Source organism: Delphinus delphis, chromosome 10, assembly GCF_949987515.2.
Source record: "Delphinus delphis chromosome 10, mDelDel1.2, whole genome shotgun sequence".
Classification (NCBI taxonomy): Eukaryota; Metazoa; Chordata; class Mammalia; order Artiodactyla; family Delphinidae; genus Delphinus; species Delphinus delphis.
In genome coordinates this window covers 76476256-76494110 of record NC_082692.2, presented here as the reverse complement: position 1 = coordinate 76494110, position 17855 = coordinate 76476256, and the positions used below count along the sequence as shown (strand labels likewise).

At 39.9% G+C, this 17855-nt stretch overlaps 1 protein-coding gene across 3 annotated transcripts in view; it reads right to left on the bottom strand.

Moving 5' to 3' along the window:
* PTPRG (protein tyrosine phosphatase receptor type G) overlaps positions 1-17855 on the bottom strand; it is a 725910-nt gene that overhangs the window by 302474 nt on the left and 405581 nt on the right. For all 3 annotated transcript variants that reach the window (XM_060022819.1, XM_060022820.1, XM_060022821.1), the window contains exon 3: positions 6810-6989. In XM_060022819.1, the coding sequence (XP_059878802.1) occupies positions 6810-6989 (180 nt within the window). The remainder of the gene's footprint in view (positions 1-6809; positions 6990-17855) is intronic.

The following is a 17855-nucleotide window of genomic DNA, read 5'->3' as shown; positions in this document are numbered from 1 at the left end:
GCCCATGAGCCACAACTACTGAGCCCGCGAACCACAACTACTGAGTTCGCGCGCCTAGAGCCCGTGCTCCGCAACAAGAGAAGCCACCGCAATGAGAAGCCTGTGCACCGCAACGAAGAATAGCCCCAGCTCGCCGCAACTAGAGAAAGCCCGCGCACAACAACGAAGACACAATGTAGCCAAAAATAAATAAATTAATAAATTAATTTTTAAAAAAAGAAAAAAACAAAGTCAGGAGGTTACTGCATTCATCTAGTAAAGAGATAGTGGACAGACAATGTGAGTCGGAGCAGCCTCAGAGAACCAAGAAACGCCAAGTCATGGGATTATCCTGGGTCTCGGTTAACTCGCTGCTAAACTGAGCAAGAGGAACAAAGTGGATTAGTTGACCCTTTAATCATATAAGATACGACAGATGACAACCTAGCAGAAGGTTCTGTGCCCTAAAAAAGAAAGGAACGCTTCAAAAATTACCCTCAAAATTCAAAATCGTGAATTCAGTTTTGAGTCTAGTTATGTAATATAGCGCTGGTTTGCCCATTCTGTAACTGGTAGATTAGGCTTCGGTCTACCCAGAAAATAGCTGCTACCACCCGAGCGCAGGGACTGGGACTATGGGGATAAGAGAAGGGAAGTGGAGCTTAGCAGACAGGAAACAGAGCTTGCAGTGCGTCTTGCCAAAGAGACCCAGGGAAATAGCTCCGACTTGAATTCCAGGGTTCAGGCAAGACTGAATGGTAACAGGCTGAAAAGAACCCAAGAATCTGGATATCTGAAATAGGAGAAATTTAAGAAGAGCCAAAGCACATTTAGCATCCCCCCCAAAGAAGAACAGATCCTTTTTTAATTACACTTAAATTTTCGTTTTTGGGCAACCTTGAACTAACCAGAGGGCTGTGGGGTATTATGAAGTCAGGGTTGGGCATGCCCAGTGTCAATGGTGCTGAACACCCAGATGTTTCCAAACATCTGTCTACTTGGCTGATGCTACGCTTTTAATCAGAAACCTCGGCAGCCTCTTTGTGAGCAAAATGACCAATTCGTTAGTGGCATAAACAAAACTCAGAGCTTAAAGAAAAAAATGTGATCCAGGAAAAAGGACCCCATGCTGGTCCATCTTCAGTGCCCACATTTACATCTACCAAGGATCATTAAGATCACTCCAAGGGGGTGGGAGGGTAATAGAATACAAATAATTTGATGGTTTGGTATCAAGCAAAATTGGAAACCCCAAGAACATATACTTGGGGTATCATTGTGTACCTCACTTGTCCTAAAGCCCTTCCCATCAATATATCAGGAATATAGGTTTTATTGAAATGAGGACATACTCAGGTTTTCACCATCAGCACCGGGCTCTCTACTCCATAAACAGAGCAAGAAAAAACACTTTCAAACTCTGGTTCTCATCTGCGGCCAGCTCTAAGGAAGACAGGAAGAAGGGAGAGAAGGGGGCCAAAACTAGGAGCTGGGAGTGAAAACAGACCAACAGGCAAGAGGCAGAGCCTTGTTTACAGGGGTGGGGAAATTCACGGAGATGTGAGAGGAAAAGTGGGAGAGAAGCAAACCGCAAAAAAGTGAAAGCTCATGGAGAGATACTCATCAACAGAACAGAAAGAATAGAAGTAGAATAGAAATGGAAAGAAGAGAAAGCCCAATCAGGGATGAGAAGACAAGCACACACACAGAATTCCTAGAAACTTCCTTCCCAATCTCAGGATTGCTAAAGGCTTTTTTCATGCATGTGACACTTGGACAATCATGCTGGCACTGTGGAATGCCCTCTTGAGCGGGGGCTAAGCGTGCAAGTCCATGAATTTGGGAAGAAATCAAGCACCATGAAAATCACCACTGGCAACTCTGTAAGGAGCCCATAATGGCAGCCTGGTACTGACTCTCAGTAAGGCTCGCATCAGTTTCTCCACCAACCTTAGACCAGAACACTGCTTCCGCAGGGCAGCATGGGGGCAGCCGTTAGTTTGAGCTGTAACTGCAGTGACCCACAGAAGGCACAGTGCCTTTCACGGTCAGACACTTGCTTGGCCCAGGGGAGCCTTGCCCTGTGGGCGAGCAGAGCAGCAGGGCCAAATGCTCCTCTTGTACTGAGCTGGGGTCACGTGCTCAGTTAGGGACGTAGCACGTGGAAATGACTGAGGTTGTTAAGATTATATTTTTCTCTTCATATCAGCCTGCAATGAGGTTGTTCTTTTCTTAGTTTAAGTCTGTGGGTTCTTATGGTGTCACTTTACCATAAAAGTTTGAAGGACCTGGTAAAGTAAGGTAGAGGCAACAGCCTCTTAATTCTTGTCCGAATTTTATGGGCTGAGCAACATATTAGGACATGGTTCCTGACCTACTTACCTACACAGACTTTTCCCACCATCAATCTACTTTTATTAACTTATCAACTACTTCTTGAATCCATCTACGCCAGGCACTGGTATAGGCAGACAAATAACAAAGAATGTAGGCAAAGAAAAAATATAGTAAACCAACATAAAATGTGAAAATGGAAGTAACAACCATCATGGCAAATGTATTTACTACCTGTCCTTGGTGTAGGGGGGAGGGTAAAAGAAAAAGTAGTGAAGAAACACAAAAACATCCTCCAAATAGTTAAAACTCATAGGAGACCGTGGCTTATTAACATATATCAGAAGCACCATCTAAGTCTTAAATTTTGATCATTTAGCTAGAAGCTAATGCTAGGAACAGCAAGATTATCTTGAAATATTCTTAATGAATGCATTATCTTTTCATTCTACAAAAATGAAACTTTAGATGGAATCAGATGAGAACTGGCACAATAGACAGTCATGGCTCTTCGGGAAGAAATAGAGAGATGCTATCTGTCTTGTAAAGATATTTTAGACAACTTTCGAGAAGTGGGCTACGTACAACCACATTGCTCTATTGATTATGCTAGATTAAATATATAGCCCTCTCCGGGGGTTAAGACAGATATGAACATTAAAACTGTTTTACAAGGAAGTTACTGTCTGTATGTAACAGGCCGCTTTAAATATCAACTTTCTAAATTCATATTTTGATATGCAAATGACAGTCTATTTTACAGATAAGTGACCTGTAAACTTCTACCAGAAAAAAAATAAATATTCCTTCCTGGATTTATTTTCTAGAAGTGCGAGGTTCAAGAAAAGACTTTGGGGAAGAAAAATAGGTGTTGCTTAAAAATTAATGATTTAATAAAAATGACTTTTTTTTGGCATCTAGGTATGAAAGTTAGATATGAAATGAATGACGGTAACAAAGACGGACTATGTGGCTCACAACATACGGTTTTTTTTTTAAATTAAACTTTTAATCTTTCTGATAACTGTAGATCAACATGCAGTTGTAAGAAATAATACAGAGGTCCCGAGTCCCCTTTATCCAGTTTCCCCAAATGGTCACATCTTACAAAATTATAGTATACAATGATATGTGTGTTTTTTTAAACTGATATTATCCAAGTTGCCTATCAATACTACTCACTGCAGATATTATGAACTCTTACCTTTAATTCAGACACACAGCACCCTGCACTGTATTTATACCGTGTTCAGCTCAATTTATATGATCCGTGCATAACTGATAAAGCAAGTGAATTCTCATATTTCTCTAAAATGCTGCGATATTTACGAACTCGCTTGGCATTTTAAGAACTGCAGAATAAAGAAGTTTCTAGGTTCATGCTTATTTAAAACAACAACAATGACACAGGTTGGTTTTCGCACCCAAGTTTCTAGACAAACATAAATTGAAACTCTTTGAAGAGAACAGAAAAACAATTCGATGTTCACATTTAAAATTGCATACAAATGGTTGGCACTTTTAAAAAATCACTCCTATAGAATCATGTTAGATTATTTATGAGATACTGGCCCGCCTAGTATGATGTCATAAATTTTGTAGTCGTAAGTACAGTTTGAGAAGTCACGAGGATTTATTTCTGCTTCTCAGAAAGCCATGCTTCTTCTGAAATTTCAGAGACAGATGCGTTCATATTTGGATGGCTGTGCTCCAAAGTCAGGCGCATGCACCCATAGACAGGCAACAACTTGGGGATCACTCTGGGAAGACAGCAGAGTGACAGAGATTGATAATCAGCTTCTGGAAGACCAAGGTCATGAATCAACTTGCACTGAGTGAACCCTACACTCATCTAAAACATGTCATTGGAGATACCAAGTTGAAAGCTGTCACTGAAACGTGTTATCTTTGCAGAAGGCTGTCAAGCGTTGCAAGTCAAGGAGAAAACCATATCAGAGAGCCCAGAGAATTGCCTTTGGCAGGCTTCTGGAATGTGGCACACCAAGGTAGCACTCGACAGCAAAATCCGATTACCCCAGCGTGGCAAATCTTCCATCCACCACATTCAGATCGTCTGCAGAGTAATATTCCCATCACAGGTGTCCAAAGGACACTCACATTTGAAATATAAAGCAGGGCCACCGGTAGAGAAATTCTGAATGGTAACAACAAGCACACCATCTATACTGGGGGAGTAGAGAGGTGGGGGTGAAAAGTTGTGTACAGATAATATCACTGGTACACAAGTCTGTCCTGAGCAGCTGCTCAAATGGTTGAATCAAGGTACAGGAGAAGGTAGCTGCTATAAGGCCCAAAGAACCGTTTGTGGGGACATTATGGAAAAGAGCCCAAAACTGGGAATCACTGTGCTGAGTGAGTGGGAAACAATTCTAAGAACAAATCAAGCCAGCCCAAAGCAATCGGCCATGAATAATCTCAGACAAATGCTGGTTTGGAAAAGGAAATGGATCCCCGAAGTTGTATGTGCAGCCAGTTAGGTTGAAAAAAAAAAAAAAAAAGGCAACTCAATGACCCACAACATGGATGGGACCAAAGGACAGATAATGAAGTCATTTTAGCTCAGCATGAGGGCTTCAGGCAGCCAAGGCTCCTGAAGGGATTACTAACAGTGGTTTGTAGTGCCATCCTTGGCTACAAAGGGATCATTTCAAAGAGAGAGAGAGAGAGAGAGGGAGAGTTAGTTTTAATGGGTTGGGTTATAAGAATTGAAAAATAAGATAAGAAAAATATCTTTAGCACCAACGGAATCCCAGGTAGCACTAGGCACAAATGTAATATAACACCTAGGGATTTATTTTCAGATCAAACAGTGGGGCATAGCAAGGCATTCCTGCTACTTCCATCAATGATCTATAACTGCTATTTGCATAATAGTGATTAAGAGGGAAGGAGCTTTTGCACCAGCAATGTTGAAAATGTGGTATTTCATATTTGTGGACCCCAAGTGACAGGTGAGGTAGGTAAAGGGAAGCAGGAGGATCAAACTGCTGGTCTGATGCACAAAGGGATAAGATGGTGTTCATCTGTATTCTAATATAATAACTAATATTAACAAAGCAAATTCTCAAGGAAGATAAGGATTTTATTTTCATTTATGCATTTGGCACAGTGCTGTCCAATAGAACTTTCTATAATGATAGAATGTTCTCTATCTTTGCTGCCTGATATGATAGCCACTAGCCATATATTACTGAACACTTGAAATGTGGCTAGTACCAATACTACTGAAAGTGATCTATAGATTCAATGACATCCTTATGAAAATTCCAATGGTATTTTTCACAGAAATAGTCAAAACAATACTAGAATTCCTATGGAACCACAAAAGACCCTGAGAAACCAAAGCCACCCTTTGAAAGGAGAACAGAGCTGGAAGTGTTACACTTCCTGATTTCAAATTATACTACAAAGCTATAGTAATCAAGACAGTATGGAACTGGCACAAAAATAAACACATCAACCAGTGGAATAGAATCTAGAGCCCAGAAACAAACCCATGCATATTCGGTCAACTAATATTTGACAAAGGAGGCAAGAATACTCAATGGGAAAAAGATAGTCTCGTCGATAAATGGTGCTGGAAAAATGCAACATCCACGTTCAAAGAATGAAGTTGGACCACTACCTTACATCCCTCAGAAAAATTAATTTGAAATGGATTAAAGACTTAAAATCTAAGACCTGAAACTATTAAACTCCTAGAAGAAAACATAGGGGAAAAGCTCCTTGGCATTGGCCATGGCAATGATAATTTGGATATGACACCAAAAGCACACGCAACAAAAGTAAAAACAGATGAGACTCACCAAATTCAAAAGCTGGGCACCGCAAAAGAAACAACCAATAAAATGAAATGGCAAAATGTTATACATCAATTATATCTTAATAAACCTGGAAAAATAAATAGAGGTGACCCTCACCCACACCCCAGAAAAATCCAGAGATCTCAATGTGGGTCTCCTCTGCTTCAAACCCTGCAAACACGCAACCTAAGAAAGCGGAAAAGAAAACGATATGTGGCTAGTAAAACTGAGGGAGCGAATTTTAATCTTACTTACTTTTAATCAATTAAAATTTAAATTTGAATATAGCCACATGTGGCTAGTGGCCACTATAGTAAAACAGATTTCTAAAAGTTCATGCTGCATCCTTCACATGGACTGACCCACTTAATCCTTATAACCCTATGAAACTGATACAATTTTGTTATCTATATATATTTTTAATTTTTATCCTAGCATATTAAAAAAAAATTTTAAAGCACAAAGTGATTAGGTAGTTTGTCCCAAATCACACAGCTAGTAAAGCAAGTGGTCAGTTCTCAAACCAAGGGCCAATTCCAAAGCTCTCACTCAGCTATACGTTCTCTGTAGCAACATACACTACTAAAGGAGCAACTCGTGGTTAAGGTAAAGACCAGAGACCCAGAAACATTTCATATTGTTCCACAGACAAGTAAAGAAGACACAGTCTACCTGTTTTCCCTGTGTTTTTCATCCAGGTTTTGTTGGAAGACTCATTGTCAAAGCCATCAAGTTGCAGGTCCTGGTACTCTTCACCGACACGTGCATGCTGGTCTGAAATGTCTATAGGTGACTGGTGATGGCCCCCACAGCTGACACTAGACGTGACCCAGTGCTCAGGACCGTAGGCACCTGTTAAAAGAAAACAAGACTTCAATCCTTATGGTTCAAGGGTCAGGGATAAAATGAGTATGATGCACGAAAGTCAAGCACTGCATCTCCCAAGGTTAACATTTTCTACATGTCCCCACCCTAAAGATGTCAGTGCATTGGAAGACTATCAATCCAAGCCATTTGCTTGATAGGGCAAGAAAATTTGAGAAAAAAGTTACTTAAGATAGTTTTGCTTCTTGATTTGTAATCAAACATTTGCTAACTTTATCCGTAATCAGATTAAGGGAGTTGAGCAGAAGGGCCGTCAGAGTTGTTCACATTTTTTAAAAATTTTAAAATAATTTTCCTGAAATAAACAGAGCATTTATTCACAAGAAAACACCTTAATCAATTTACTATGTTCTGCTATTGTGAACAGTACACTAAACACAAGTTTCTTCTAGGTTCCTAGGAATTTTTGAACTGGAAAAGGAAAAGAATTAAAAATTAAAAGTAACACAACACTGGAATGAGAGTCATTACAAATAATGTGGGCAATGAGGCAGGGTTTTCCTATGGCTAATTGTGAGATTTTTCAATTTAGCCAGTTTGAACACATGTATATTAAGGCACTCACTTCTCTTTCTCAACCCCTCACTCTCACAGGAAATGGGGGTATAAAGTTACCTTCAGACTAGAATCAGCATTCATATAAATAAAGACTTTTGGGGGAACATATGCTACAGGAAAAGAGGAAGAGAATGTAGCTGTAACACATAACCCTAATGGACACCAATCAGGCATAGATAGAGAAAACACACTGCAACAACTGCATCTCTGCCCTATTCAGAAATTATATATCTGGGGGTGATGTCTACTAAGTTGATAACAAGCTCTGAAATTTGTCTGCGCCCTACCTTTAACCTTCTTGACATGACAAAGTGGAAGTATTCAGCTGGAAAAAACATCTTTTGCTAGACATATTAAGATAAATCTCTTTTTGAGAGTCAGATATAGAATAAGTCTAAACGGTATAATTAAAATTTTTTTTAATTTTATATTGGAGTATAGTTGATTTACCATGTTGCGTTAGTTTCAGGTGTACAGCAAGGTGATTCAGTTATACACATACATATAACTATCTTTTTCAGGCTGTTTTCCCATATGGGTTATTATAGAATATTGAGGAGAGTTCCCTGTGCTATACAGTAGGTCTTTGTTGATTATCTACTTTATATACAGTAGTGTGTGTAAACTGTATAATTTTTAGAAGATAAAATTTAGGCTTCCCAAACAATAAAGTTTAGTGTATGTATAAACAAACATATACATATACTTGTATTCCTAGGTTTTTTTAGCTTTAAATTCCTTCACATATCAAATAAAGGAGGATGAATGGCCAAAGTGACTTTAGGAGAGCAACCCATCCATGAACCCATATTTTTCTGCCTCACTCTACACCTAGCCCTGTATGATGGAAGACACAAGGACACCTTAACATAGGTCTCCCTCCTACTAAGTCCACACCTGTGCCCAATCCTCCACCACACACACTCCCTGGCCACGGATTTCCCCATGCCCCTAAGTCTGACACAGCTCACAGCTGATATAAACAGTGGTACCATGAAAAAAGCAGCAACAACAGAAAATCTTTTCAGTCACAGTAATGGAAACTTCACGGCTGCAAGGGCAACTGATGAAGCTCCCCTAAAAATGATTCATATGCTTGCTATCTGGCAAACAGCTCAGCCTCACTCTATGCCTGTGTCATTTTCCCTAATCCTTATCTCCTGCAGTAAGATAAAAGAGACTATCAGAAAGAACATGTTCGCTGATTGGCAAAGATCTAGCAAAACCTCTGGGCTCTTATCAAAATCACTTATAAGCACCATAACACTTTCTAGAAAAAGTTAACATCGCCATTTGCTTTACTGTAGGACTCCAACTACATTAGGAATTGTCAAGGGCTTTTCCCTCATGTCATTTCACCTCTTGGTCAAATTCCCTAAGACTGCATGAGATGAGTCATAAAGGAACAGAGTGTGCATTTGCATAGGTTGGAGCCAAACTTTATTTTCATCTTGCATCAATATATTTGAAGAAAAAAAGGAGGGGAAAGGGGACAGAAGGCTCCAATTATCCTGTCTGCTCTAAATTTTCTTACAGATGCCAAAAGGATCCATTGAAAAATGGAATAAAGTACTTGTTGACATATTTGATAGTTGACCATAATGTAAATTCTGGCTAGCTGCAACTGGGCCTGTATGCTTGAATTATGGAAACTAACGTTTTAATGGTGTGTGTGTGTGTGTGTGTGTGTGTGTGTGTGTGTAACGCCTTTCAGAAACTCAGTACTACAACAAAATTGCACTCAATGGAAAAAAATGCATGGTGAAAATCAGTCCAAACACATATGACTCCAAAGAAATAAGAATGCAAGCCATCATTTGTAAAAACACATAGACACCTGGTAGTTATCCTACTGATTAAAAAAAATACTCTTTAAGCTCTGATAAGTACTTGCCATTCATATTATTTCTCATAACCTGCCAGACATGGGTGAAATATAATTTAGCCCTCTATAAAAATATAATCAGGGTTCATACCAGTGAGATTCATTTATTCACTGGTAACAATCTGAAGATTTAAGCCGACTCCATGCTTGCTTTCCCACCTCTACCCAATATACGTTCAAGTGCAATTTTAATTGAAACTGATCTTCCACTTCAGATTTTAAATTAATTCTTCTCTGGAGTGCTTCATGCTCCAGACACCCTTGCCTTGCAAAAACCTCTGTGTCATTAGTGGTGGAAACAGAACACTTTTTCTAAGCTTGCAGGTATTGATTACCTATTCTCACACTGAAGCACCACTGCCATTCCACACTGTATAAATCTCTTCAGGGTTAAGACACTTTATAAAGGACTGAGAATTATACCATTAATCATTTTCAGTTGCACAAGTCTCATAGCATTGAAGCTTTGTTTTTCAGAACTTTGAATAAATGCCTTTAAGTTAAAAACATGACACTAAAAAAACACTGTGGTTAACTGAAACCTAGTTTTGAAGGAGGGAAAACAATCAGCAAGAAGCCTTCCTCTCTCAGGTCTGACATTATCCATCTAAACTAAGAAGAGAAAGTCATGTGCATTTTAGTGCCCTCTTAGCAACTCTTTCTTAGAATACTTGCATTTTGGCATCTGGACCCATTTTGATCTACTCAGCAACTCTGACATGGCAACCTACTACGCAAGGCTACCTTCTCAAAAAGGGAGGCATGGGGCTCAGGGGTAGAAACCACAGGGCAGTTTGTCTGCCAAGAGTAACTTCCCGTTCACCTGTTGACAGTCCGGAAGGAATGAGATTTTTTTTTTTTAAGATTTATTTTATTATTTATTTTCTTATATTATTTATTTTCTTTATTTTTGGCTGCATCGGGTCTTAGCTGTTGCACGTGGGATCTTCATTGAGGCATGCAGGATCTTTCGTTGTGGCACACGGGCTCATTAGTTGTGGCGCACGGGCTTAGTTGTCCCGAGGCATGTGGGATCTTAGTTCCCCGACCAGGGATCGAACCCGCATCCCCTGCATTGGAAGGCAGATTCTCAACCACTGGACCACCAGGGAAATCCCCAGGAATGAGATCTTGATGGAGACATACCGCCAACATATTAGTACCAAGGGAACTAGCACTGATTCTCTTTCAATCTAGAATGAAAAATATTTGCTTTTTAATGCATTTAGTGAATGTATCTGAAATTCCTGGCTGAAGGAATTTCAAGGTCAAGGAATTCCTTGACCTCAGTGTAAAATATCCCCTTGTCAGGGAGGCTTCCGTGAGAGATGCACTGGGTTCTATACTATCCCAGCAATGGGTTCTTGTTTTCCTATGGACATTTTACCACAAATGTAATTTATTGTTTACTCCTTAGTGTCTGGCTTCCCCACCAGCTCATTACTCTCTATGAGAACAGGCTCCTTCCCCGTCTTGTTCAAGTTTATTCCAATGTCTAGCACAGAACCCTACAGACACTGAGTTCCTAGTATACATATTTTTGGCACAAATACATGAATTGGAAGATGAGATTAAAGAGTCTTCCACAGTTCTGTCTTCTAATGACACTACAACATGTTTTCTGTGCATTACTTTGGTTTTAATTTTACACTTCTATCTGCTGACTTCTTCCAAAGTCTTTCTCATTTCCTGGTCTCAAGACTAAGGATGTCAACTTCAGAAGTAAATACTCCTTTCTTTCATCATTATTATGTTACATTAATCTGAACAGTGATAAAGTAATATAAACTGCAAAGATAGGATCGATCCATGCGCATGACAGAATCTGTGTGCAAATTCAACAAGCCCACCAAAGGCAATTATGGTTTTTAAAAGAAAGGAGTATGATAGAACTTTGCTTTCAAAAGCCTTTGGGGAAACACGATTATGTTTAAGACTCTCTTATTTTTCCGATGCTTTAACAGAGCTCTCTAATCAAAGAAGGTCAATCAAGAAGGAAAATTAGTCTTGTGCATAAATTCACCACCACAGTCATTTCAATATTGACTCAACACCTGCTCAGTACCAGCGCCTCAGTGCTAAGAAATGGTGGCCAGGCGGCAGAGCTGCCACAGTTCCCTTGGGCGACTTAAGCTGCCTATGGCTCTGTCTTCTCATCTGTACAATGCGGAAAATCGGTGGTGTCATTGTCCAAGGGTGGTTATGAGGATTAGATGAGATAATCCACATAAAGTACCTAGAACAGTATCAAACAATAGAAACTCAGTAAGCGGTGGCCGCTGTGATTAGTGTCACTGTTATTATGTTACAAAATGTGCAGCAACCCCTCCAGAATCTGACTATATAATGGAGGAAACAACCCTGCAGTCCAGCCAATGACTAAGGCAGGTGGAAGCAGGCATTCTGTGGTACCAAAAGAGAGAGGAGGGGCCCTCACCTGCCTGAGGACACACCTTCCAGAGAAGGTGACACTTGAAGGGAGTCATTCCCTGAAGTGCAGAGAAATTTACTAGGTCCAAGTGTTTCCCATGTGGGCAGAGGACAAGAATCAAAAGTACAGGTGAGCCCTTTAGGAGGTGAAGTTTAATCCTAGCACCCACCACATTTAGGGACTAGCTTCCCAGAAATGAAGTAAAAATAAAGAGGAAAAAGGCAACTTCCCAGTGGAGAAGCCTGACCTGTATATAGCCAAGCAATGAAGGTCAACCTCACCTTCGATATCATAGATTATCATGCACATCCTGATAGGATGTGATAAGAAGGGTGCATTACCACTGTGGGATTCTTTCTAAAAATCCATAATCCCAATCACCAGGAAAACATCAGACAAACCCAAACTGAGGAACATTCTGTAAGATACTTGGCCAATATTCCCCCAAAACGTTGAGATCATGACAAACAAGGAAACACTACAAAAAACTGTCTCAGACTGAAGATTTAGGAGCCGAGACAGAAAATGCAATGTGGTATCTGAGACTGAATGATGGAACCAAACATGGAAATTAGTGAGAAAACCCATGAGCTCTGAATAAAGGTTGGAAGAAAGAGGAAGACATATTTATGAAACTCACAGATGCCAAATAAAATCTAAGTTTTGTTAAGTGGGCTATATATTTTTTAAGTATTTATTTATTTATTTATTTGGTTGCACTAGGTCTTAGTTGCAGCAGGCAGGCTCCTTAGTTGCGGCACGTGGGATCTAGTTCCCTGACCAGGTATTGAACCCAGGCCCCCTGCATTGGGAGTGCGGAATCTTAACCACTGCGCCAACAGGGAAGTCCCAAGTGGGTTACATTTTAATATCCGGATTTTACGGCTTTACTATTATACACTTGAGGGTAGGTCTATGGCCTAACAGACGAAGGAGATGGGCACTGATTTACAGATAATGCTGGGGTTGTTCTCATATCCTCTTTACAAGAAAGAAATCTGTACAGAGCAATGCCAAAGGAAGAGAGGTGGCCTAAAGAAAGCATAGCAAGCTCGTGAATGATATTTCATTATTTAAGGTTCTATAACAACCTTTTAAAATTGGAGAAATTCACCTTACAAAATTATCATTAAAGAACAACATTATTAGCTTAAATTATGGCTCATTTGTGCATTAAAAGAACCCACTTCCACCTCCTTGGTGTACCATTAATAAGTCACTGTATTTTTCTCATTTTGAGATGTTACAATTCAGTACATTAGCACCAGGAAGACATATTTCTACAGCAGGGTGAATAAATCACACAACTGGAGATTAATTCCAACTGGCCTGTTTCAGGTAGACAATTTCCCACGTGAAAATAATGGCAAATACTGTAAATCTGGGCCCACGTCTGAGATCCCGCTTGATGTTCAGCGTTTAAGGCCAATTTAACCCAAAGAACTTGGTTGCCATGCATAAATTCTGAACCAAAACTAAGTTACTGTGTTCAAAGGAAAATCAAATAAAAATCTGAGAGACACATCTCAATCTCTCGCCCCCCACCTCCAGCAATATTACTTGAAAATCTAAGATAAGCAAATATAATTGGTTAGCAATAAGACTTTTCTATAGTTTAAGTAAATCATCTCGCTTCAGTGTAGTTCACTGTTAATACCTGACCTGAGAAAAAGAGATAAAAGTGCTCTCTTTAGGGGGCTTCCCTGGTGGCGCAGTGGTTAAGAATCCGCCTGCCAATGCAGGGGACACGGGTTTGAGCCCTGGCCCGGGAAGATCCCACATGCCGCGGAGCAAATAAGCCCCTGCACCACAACTACTGAGTCTGCGCTCTAGAGCCCCAAAACCACAACTACTGAGCCCACGTGCCACAACTGCTGAAGGCCACGCGCCAAGAGCCTGTGCTCCGCAACAAGAGAAGTCACCACAATGAGAAGACTGCGCACTGCAACGAAGAGTAGCCCCCGTTCGCCACAACTAGAGAAAGCCCGCGCACAGCAACGAAGACCCAACACAGCCAAAAAACAAACAAAAAAAATTGCTATCTTTAAAGCATATAAATCATACTTTTGTCTAAAAGCAAGGAATTTCAAATGTCTATGATTTGTATTCCAAACAATGGTTTCTTTAAATACATGAGGTTCTTTGGAGAAAACAAGCATACACCTTGAATTTATTTTACCATAATATATCCACATAATGGTTTCTATTCACTAATGAAAAGCCATTAAAAATAATGAATTCTGTCTAAATCTAATTAAAAACAAAACTGATATACATGTTATGTGCTGCTTTTAGTCAAATATGCTTATTAATGCCTCCCTCAGGGAATTTATATTAAAAACATTACCTGGATCCAGCGTGATTACCCTGCATCTTGGTGTCTACTTTTAACCAACAGCAACAATCCAAAAATAAGTGTATTCATTTTTTAACCTAACATTATAATTAATGCTCTTTCTCCCAAATCTAAAACACATCTTAAACTATTCCATTTTTTAATTAAAAAGCGTTATGGGACTTAACTTACAATTCTTTTGCATTTTCTACTCCTGGTAGCTAATTACCTTTCGTGCGTTTATTGTTGTATACATGAAAAATGGAAAATGTGCTTTTTAAAAAGCATTCATATTGGTGATCTCCACTGTTTTCATTTTATTCATGCATAAGTATGAATTTGTTTAGCGTTATTAACAGGAATTTTCAAATTTTTAAGCCAGTTAAGAAAACATAAATTTACCTTACAGATAACCAAATAGTTCGGCAACTTTTTTGTTTTTAAATTTTAGGTATAAAAACTTCATTCCTCCATTTCACATCAATGATGTGTTTTAAGGTAACTATCAATATCTAACCACAATACAAGAAATAAGATCAGACAGTAACACCAGAAATGGGCACTACTTTACTCATTTTTTAATACCAAGTGTTATTTGTTTAACTTCCCAGAACCTCTATTTTAGGACTAGATGTTTAAAATTAATTTCAAGTAAAGTGTGGAACAGCATGAATCTCTACATTACAGGTCCCAGATTCTAATCCTTATCCTGAAGGTCTCTCTGAAGCCTATTTTACTATTCTAAAAAGTGAGGGTATTACAAAGAGTGGAAATGCCAATCATGATTACCGGGGAGTTCTAAGCCACAGGCCCCCAGGCTGAGTAGAGGCTCATAAGGACGGACGGACTGACTGACTCGACTGACTGACTGACTGACTAGTGATGTCTGCATGGGTGTGTGAGATGACAGTAGAAAAGCACGCACCACGAGCATAAATGTAATTCACAGACGAGAAGATTCTAAAGGTCTTTCCAAGAAAATGGCTGTAACTCTGCATGTTCGCACGCAGCTCGGATTAAAAACTGTTAACTTTCAAGCACAATCCACCCACATCCAAACATGCAAGCAAGCTTTTTACTACTGACTGCGATGGTTTATCCACTTAAAATCTAACTAACATTGTTTAAAGTTGGGCCAACTTTATTTTTGTTTCTTGTAAATACCACATAAAATTGCTTAAAAAAGGCATCTGAGCAATCAACAAAAAAGTCACAATTTTTACCGTCCAATGCCAAACATCTAAAGTGTTTATAAACTGTAGGTAAGTTGGTTCTGGACCTGAAGTCTTCAACCTGCAAGTCAAGTATGTCTTCAAGCAATCAACACTCATCATATGACAAAGATCTTTTCTTTCAGAATTCTGACTGTCCCCATAAAACAATATAAACAGTCATCCAGGGATAAGAAGGTCACATGGCATAGTGGAAAAAGTACTCGGTAAGGAGACCAGCCACTCAAGTTCTAGTTCAAGGGTGGCAAATGAGCTTTAACTCACACATTAGCTCCATATGATTGTATGATTACTTATGAATAAAAACAAGACCAATTACCAATGTCTGTCAAGAGTGCCAGAGTGGCCCATGGTGACGGCCATGTCACGAATTTGCTCTTCATTCCAGTTTCAACTCTAAAAAGTGGAGCTGAATGTGGCAGTGGTCAAGTCTTATAATGATTCAATTTCCTTACACACAAATTACCAGATTATATCAGATCAATTTTAAAATTCCAAAGAGTTCTAAATACTACAAGAAGTCTTCCTGTAACACCTGGAAGAATCAAACAGGCATGTTAAATTTTGTTGATATTCTAGCTAACATTCACCCTCATTAGATACATTCGTGAGAGTAACCAAAAGGACGTGGTGAGGATTAAAGAAATTATTATATACAGAGCACATCCGCCAGCACTCGGCACATACTAACAGTGCTGAATAAACATGATTATCTATACTTTCTTCTGGGAACCACAACCGAACCCTAAATTCTGGATGGTGTGACCCTGCTCCTGGTTCCAGAAATAGCACCTGATTCGTCGTCTGGCTGTTTAATCCCATCCTCCTTCACAAGAGATTGACTCAGGAAGGGGCGTTAAGCCAGGACTAAACCAATGAGCACGGGGGATTTCTCTGGCCAATGGGAATGGTTTAGGTTGATACTACTCAAAAGCAGGCTCCAGACTTTTGTTCAGAGGCTGAAGGAAGAACCTACCGTCTTCCCTGAATGGGAGTGAAGAGGAGGCAGGGAAAGGACTGACTTGGAACCAAGAGGGAATCAGCTGGAGACCAAAGCTGACAAGGAAAAAGGTGTGTGCGGGGATCAGGGGTGGGGGGTGGGGGTAGGACCTGACCAAACAAATGCTGAAATTCAAATTTTATCTCTAGACTTCTGAATTTTAAGTGTCTTTGTATTCAAAACAGCTTGAGCAGACTTTCTGCTATTTGTGACCCAAAAAATACAGGTGATCATCAGAATGTTAGTTTGAAAATACCAACCGTTAAATCATTCAATGCTTTCTACATGCATCACTAAGATGAAAATGTCAAATTACAAAGATAAAAATCAGGAACGCATACTGATGGAATATATAAGGATAACATCTACTGATTCCCCTTCCTTCCTTTCCTCTTTCCCTAGAGGAGAGGATAGACTTGGGTAAGGGTTTAAAGATCTCATTTAGACAAGAGGGCAGGGTACGGGCCCTGAAATCCCTGGCTGTAAATTTACACCCTTGGTAACGCAGAGGTCACAGGACAGGAACCCCTGAAAGTCTTAATGGGGACAGTGGCCTCTCCCTGAAGTCTTCTGCCTCAGAAGCAAGCCAAAACACAAATTACTACACACGGAAGACTTGCCGAAGTGAGGATGCAACATTCCCAAAGGTCAGAGTTGCTTCTCCAGGAGGGAAACAAAGCAGACAGTTAGGGCCTAGTTCAGTCTGGTTCAGACAATGCTGGGACTTCCTGTCTTTGAGTAGGAGGCCTTTTTCACACCATTGCTATTGTCAGTACCACGCCCCACAAAGGGCTGTGGAATATAACCTGCGTCAGCTCAGGAGACATCCCAATCGCAAGCAGAAAAAAGGGAAAAATTCCCAGACAGAATTCAGGAGTTTGGTGTTTGCAAGGAATACGAGGGTACAGACCAACCCCCTGACCTCAGGGCTGAGAGGAAAAGAACAAGAAATTTAAAACCGTTTTATGAGGCGCTCACTCAACAGCTGAGGGGCCTGAGGTGGAGCGGGTGTGTGGGGCTGGGAAACACTTCAGAGGGTACAGACAGGATGATTAACACCCTTCCTGCGACAACTATAAAAGGAGGAATGCACGCCCCCAAATGTATTAACTATTAAATGCTATCTGGGGAAATGTCTAGACATAAAGCGCCACAGTTATGAGGTAAAGCCAAAGCAGCATGATGGATTCTGTCTTTCCGACACACTGTGAAGAGTTCGCTTTAACTTGTACTTTTTTCTATTTCAATAAATTTACAGCGTGCAGAACTTCCAATAAAGGGGATCTATAAAGAAAATGGGAGAAATTAGCAGAAGCGACAGTGATAAAAAGAACACTAACTCCCTTCATTTCATCAGATCAGAGGAGTCTCTGCTAACCTATCTATTTAAAA